Below are 6,000 nucleotides of genomic sequence, written 5' to 3'. Positions count from 1 at the left end.
GCACTTAACCTGCACACCCCTATGGACTATTTAGCATGGCCAATTCAACCTAGCTGCACATCTTTGGATAGTGGGAGGAAACCAGGGCACATGGAGGAAGCCCACGCAGACAAGGGGAGAATGTGCAAACTCCACACAAACAGTCACCAGAGGCTGGAATTGAACTCAGGTTCCTGCTGTTGTGAGGCAGCAGTGCCAACCAATGAACCACCATGCCATAAAGTCAACAAGAAAATATCCCACCATAAAGTCAAGAATAAATGAGACAGTAGTATTACACATGAATGAATAACAAAATGAGTAAAATTGATAGAAAAAGGCATGCAACTAAATATATACATATTGAGAAGATGATCAAAAGAATACAAAATAATTCCAACAGACATAAAAAGGAATGCAGAGAGAAGCTAACAGCTAAATCTTATCATCTTTTTGCAACGTACAATTCTCATTGAGTTTCACTGATGGTTTCTGTCTTGAGGCTTATCATCCTGTATTTGCTTCATTAACTGCGTACCAAGTCCCTGTGGTGCACCTCTCATCCAAACCTAACTTAGTTTTCTCACTGGCTGTACACAGGGGTATTCACCACTGTCAGGATATCCTGGGATATCTGTTGCTGATGCCAACTATAAAATACCATTGTAAATCCAGTCAAGCATTGAGAGTCCGGACCTGCCCTCATGTCATTTAGCCGGATATGGTAGATAAGGGGAAATTGTCACCCCACTTTGCAGACAGAGACCCTGAGAGACTGACCTTACACTAACCTCACACACCCCTTTCTGAGACCTAACCCTGATTCCCCCTCATTGGCAAGATGTGACCTAATACCTCACATGCACATACTACTCACCTATACTGCTAAGGCCACTGCTATGAAAGAACTGTCAGAATGGAAATAATCCTGATCAGAATCTCTTCTTAGAAGTGCAGCGCTTTCTTTTTTTTTTAAACAATACAGCACAGAACAGGCCCTTCGGCCCACGATGTTGTGCCGAACTTCTAACCTAGATTAAGCACCCCTCCATGTACCTATCCAAATGCCGCTTAAAGGTCGCCAATGATTCTGACTCTACCACTCCCACGGGCAGCGCATTCCATGCCCCCACTACTCTCTGGGTAAAGAACCCACCCCTGACATCTCCCCTATACCTTCCACCCTTCACCTTAAATTTATGTCCCCTTGTAACACTCTGTTGTACCCGGGGAAAAAGTTTCTGACTGTCTACTCTATCTATTCCTCTGATCATCTTCTTTCTTTCAGAGAAATGGCTGGCGTGGCAATCTGCCTGAAATTGCCACTCCTGGAAAATTTGGGGCTTATCCTTTCTTAACCTAGATCCAAGTTAGCAGCACAGAAATAGGAAAAGGCAAATCAGGTTCCATTTGGACCGTGTCTAATCCATATCCTAATTCCAAAGAGCTCTCATACTTTGAAAATGCAGCTCCAATAAATCTACATAGAATGCAACATAGATAGCTTACTATCAAGGAACTCAGATAGTGAATTTTGATCATAATTGATCAGTATCTCAAATACTCTGCCTTCAAGCGATATTTCTTAATAAACTTCGGAAAGTACAGTAAAGGCAGTCAACCATTCAACTCCAATGTTGAATTATATACTAGCTGATTTGTATCTGCTTAGCCACCGTGCTTTGATAGCTCACAATACATAATTAACATGTAATTAAGAATTTAGATGGATTTTTCACTTTACCTCACCAAAAACTGCTTTCCCAGATTTTTCTCTCCACCCAATTTACTATTTTTTCTGTGTCTGTAGGGAAAACTTATAAGGGGAGGGGTTAGAGTTTTAACCAGTAGTTATTTTTTGATGGTTATTTACCTCTTGTTATGAAACGTAGTCATTACGAAGTTCAGAAAGCATGATGACCAGGCAGATACAAATCAGCTAGTATCTAGCCACAGTCCAAATGTCAACTTGGGTCTAAAAGATAGGCAAATTGTGAAATTTTGAGTACTTTGATAAAATTGTTAACTTTTGTGATGATTCTGGGAATAACAGGAGTGAATTTCCATTGTGCTACCCCAGTGAGGCGTGACAGAGTTAAGAGTGAGTACTTTGACATCAAGGTAACATTTATATAAAACTAAGAGCAAGAGAAAGTTATTTAGCCTGTCGAGCTGCTCCACCATTTGATATGATCATGGTTGATCTCACCTTGGCCCCAAATCCACTTTCCATAACCATTCAACCTGTTGTTAATTAAAAATCTCTCTGTCTCCTCCTTAAATTTATTCAATGTCCCAGCATCCATCACACTCTGGAGCAGTGAATTGCACAGATTAACAATCCTTTGAGAGAAGCAATTTCTCCTCATCGCTGTTTTGCAACTGCTGTCCCTTATCCCAAAACTATGACCTCTCATTCTAGATTGCCCCACACATGGAAACATCCTTTCGACAGCAACTTTATTGATCCCCTTTAGCACCTTAAATACTTCATTAGATCTCCTCACATTCTTCTAAACTCCAAACAGTATAGGCCTCAACTGCTCAATCTCTCTGTATAAGACAAACCCTGCATCGCAGGAATCAATCTGCATACAATCTTCTCTGAATTGCCTCCAATACAATTACATCTTTCATCAAGTTAGGAGACCAATCTTTTCTATAATACTCCAGGTGTGTCTCACTAATGCCTTGAACAATTGCAGCAACTTTTCCCTACTCTTAGAAATAAATGTCAAAATTCCTTTTTCTTTCCTTATTACCTGTGCACTACTTTTCTGTGACTCATGTACAAGGACACACCAAAGCATTCTGAAATTTCTAAACACTGAAAGAACTGCGAATGTCTGAAATTTCTCCTCATTTAGGTAATAACTTGCCTTTCTATGTCTCAAACAAAATGGGTAAGTTCACACTTTATCCACATTAAACTGCATTTGGAAAACTTTATCCAAAAGTGCTATTAGTGGAAATTAGGAGGATACTACTTCACTGCTTGGAGTCACACCTAGCACAAAGGAAATGGTTACATCATTAGACACCAATCATCTCAGCCATGATATTGCTGCAGGCATTCCTCATGGGCAGTGTTCAAGGACTAGCCCTCTTCAGCTACTTCAGTTATGTCATTTCCTCCATTCTAAGGTCAAACATGGGAATGGCTGCTCTTGATTACTCCATGTCCAATATCATTTGCAACTCTTCAGATACTGAAACAAATTGTGTCCATATTCGGTAAGTGATTAACATTTATGCCACACAAGTGCCTGGCAATGTCCATCTTCAATAAGAGAGAATCTAGCCATTTCTCCTTGATGTTCAATACCATGATCATCACTGAATTCCTAGTACAACCGCTCATGCCCGAAACGTCGATTCTCCTGCTCCTTGGATGCTGCCTGACCTGCTGAGCTTTTCCAGCAACACATTTTCAGCTCTGATCTCCAGCATCTGTAGTCCTCACTTTCTCCACCTGTCAGTACCCCTACATTCGAAAGACTGCAGCATTTCAAGAAGCCAGCTGACCACTCGCTTCTCCAGGGCAGTTTGGCTGGGCAATGGAGATTGGCTTTGTCCTCAGTGTGCACATGCCAGAGACAGAGTCAGAAAATTAGGAAGGCAGAGTTAATAAGGCTAGGCCAAGAAATGAGACTAGAAACAAAGAGAAAATTCACTGCAGTTCATTTCCAGAGGAATAGGATTGAAAAGCAGAGAAGTTCTGGTCAAGGTGGATGGAACATCAATGGGATTCCACGTAGGGTTGTGAAGAAGTTCTTGATCGAGAATGAAGACCATCCTCAGCAAACAGATTTTGACATTCTTGACAGTGTGGATGTGACTTTGAAAGCCATACAATTATTGTAATAGGGTCTCAAGGAACGTATAGCATAGGGAATTTAACCACTGTAAGCATTGCCTTCTTGGATTGAAGAAAAAGAAGCTTCAAGTTGACAAATGGTAGGGTAACAAAAAAGAGCTGAGTGGGAAGGGTGGAGGAGCAGGTGCTGCTGCCTTTGCCCACATGAAAGATGTGGAGTGCCAGTGTTGGACTGGGGTGAACAAAGTCACAAGTCACACAACACCAGGATATGGTCCAAAGGTTTATTTGAAATCACAAAGTTTTGCACCGTACCCCCTTCACCTGATGAAGGAGCAGTTGTCCGAAAGCTTGTGATTTCAAATAAACCTGTTGTAGGAACAAATTACTGCAGATGCTGGAATCTGTACTGAAAACAGCAAAGAATGGAAATTACAGTGGGTGAGGCAGCATCTATTGGGAAAGAGCAAGCTAACATTTCGATTCTGTGACCTGGAGGTGTCGGTGTTCAACTGAAGTGGGCAAAGTTAAAAACCACACAACACCAGGTTATAGTCCAACAGGTTTATTTGGAAGTACAAGCTTTCGGAGCGCTGCTCCTTCAGACCAGCAACCTGACTAAGGAGCAGTGCTCCGTAAGCTTGTAAATCCAAATAAACCTGTTGGACTCTGATCTCCAGCATCGACAGTCCTCATCCTCACTTTGTCCCTTTTGGAATATAACCTGGTGTTGTATCATTTAGGTTCTACAGTCACCTAGACTCGAAACATTAGGTAGCGCTCTCTATGAATACTGCTGGACCCACTGTGATTCTCCAGCATCTGTTGTTTTCAGGACTTGAAGCTGGCGTCTTGTGACTTCTGCCCACATCAAAGATGGCGACGGGAATTTGCCCAAATATGAAGGCGGGGGGTCTGCCCATATCAAAGATGGCGACGGGAATATGCCCATATTAAATATGAAGGCGGGGGGTCTGCCCATATCAAAGATGGCGGCGACATATTCCCCCTCCAGTTGAGGGGCCCCTAATGCACATGCGTCGTTTCGCTCTCCTCCCTGCCCCCCCCCCCCCCTCAGTAGTTCCCGGATTGTGAACAACACCGAGAGAGAGGGAAAAAAAAACCCGGTTTGATTAAATCTCCCCGGTACCGGCGGATTTCTGCCCCTAACCCCTGGGATTGCAGCCACCTCCCGCCTCGCCCAGGCCCCCGCTATGAGCGGCTCCAGGAATAACCGGGTGATGATGGAGGGGGTCGGGGCTCGAGTGGTGCGGGGCCCCGACTGGAAATGGGGCAAACAGGACGGCGGCGAGGGGCATGTGGGCACCGTGCGGAGCTTCGAGAGCCCCGAGGAGGTGGTGGTCGTCTGGGACAACGGCACCGCCGCCAACTACCGCTGCTCCGGGGCCTACGACCTGCGCATCCTGGACAGCGCGCCGACAGGTAAAGCGGAGCGAGGCCAGAGCCGGGCCCGGGGCCCGGGGCCCGAGCCTGGGCCTAGACCAGACCAGACCAGACAGAAGGCTGGCCGCCTCCCATTGTGTTCCTTTAGGCCTGTCTGAGGCGGTGGGCTGGGCAGGGGAGGGAGGGAGGGAGGGAGGGGATGATAAACTGGGTGCAGGCCCCCAATCCCGGGAAGGCAATCACCATCCGAGAGCGACACCGCCGATTGGGAATGAATCCGCTCATTCGGGAAAATGCCTCCCTGTTAACGGCACCGCAATTGACGCCTGGGCAAGTGGATCGTTGTTGTCAGGGGCTGCGTGATGGGCACTGGAGGGGCATCACCGTGTGAAGAGAGACCAGCGCTTTATCAAAATGCGACCTGGCTCATGGAATTGATTTGTCCAAATTATACGCGAGTTTTTTTGGCGATTAATTCAGTCACACGTAACCGTTTCCTATAATCGCTGCAGTTTTGTGCTGCCTCTCCCCCTATCCACTTCCTCCGTTAATCGTTTTCATCACATCGTCTCCGACAAATTGTTCATTTTTGTGTTGTGTGTAGCACAGATTCATTCACGTGTGTTGTGCTCATGTGTTTACAGGCGTGATTAGTTGCATCACTTGATGTAAACAACTGTTTCAATATGGAAAACAAGCTGTGATTGAACGTTATCATTTACTGATAGAAACGTACTCAAGGGAGATGCTTTCACCTACAGTTGTTACGGTTTAATGATCTTGGAATGTAGTGCACGCAT

At 44.9% G+C, this 6,000-nt stretch overlaps 1 protein-coding gene across 2 annotated transcripts in view; it reads left to right on the top strand.

The window, feature by feature from the left end:
- Positions 1-4,857: 4,857 nt before the first annotated feature.
- The window catches only part of mib1 (MIB E3 ubiquitin protein ligase 1), a 151,204-nt gene continuing 150,061 nt past the window's right edge, over positions 4,858-6,000 (top strand). For both annotated transcript variants that reach the window (XM_072571274.1, XM_072571273.1), the window contains exon 1: positions 4,858-5,239. In XM_072571274.1, coding sequence (XP_072427375.1) covers positions 5,011-5,239 — 229 coding nt within the window. In that variant the 5' untranslated portion in view covers positions 4,858-5,010. The remainder of the gene's footprint in view (positions 5,240-6,000) is intronic.

The sequence above is a fragment of the Chiloscyllium punctatum genome, chromosome 5, assembly GCF_047496795.1.
Source record: "Chiloscyllium punctatum isolate Juve2018m chromosome 5, sChiPun1.3, whole genome shotgun sequence".
Lineage (NCBI taxonomy): Eukaryota > Metazoa > Chordata > Chondrichthyes > Orectolobiformes > Hemiscylliidae > Chiloscyllium > Chiloscyllium punctatum.
This window is presented reverse-complemented; position numbering and strand designations above follow the sequence as displayed.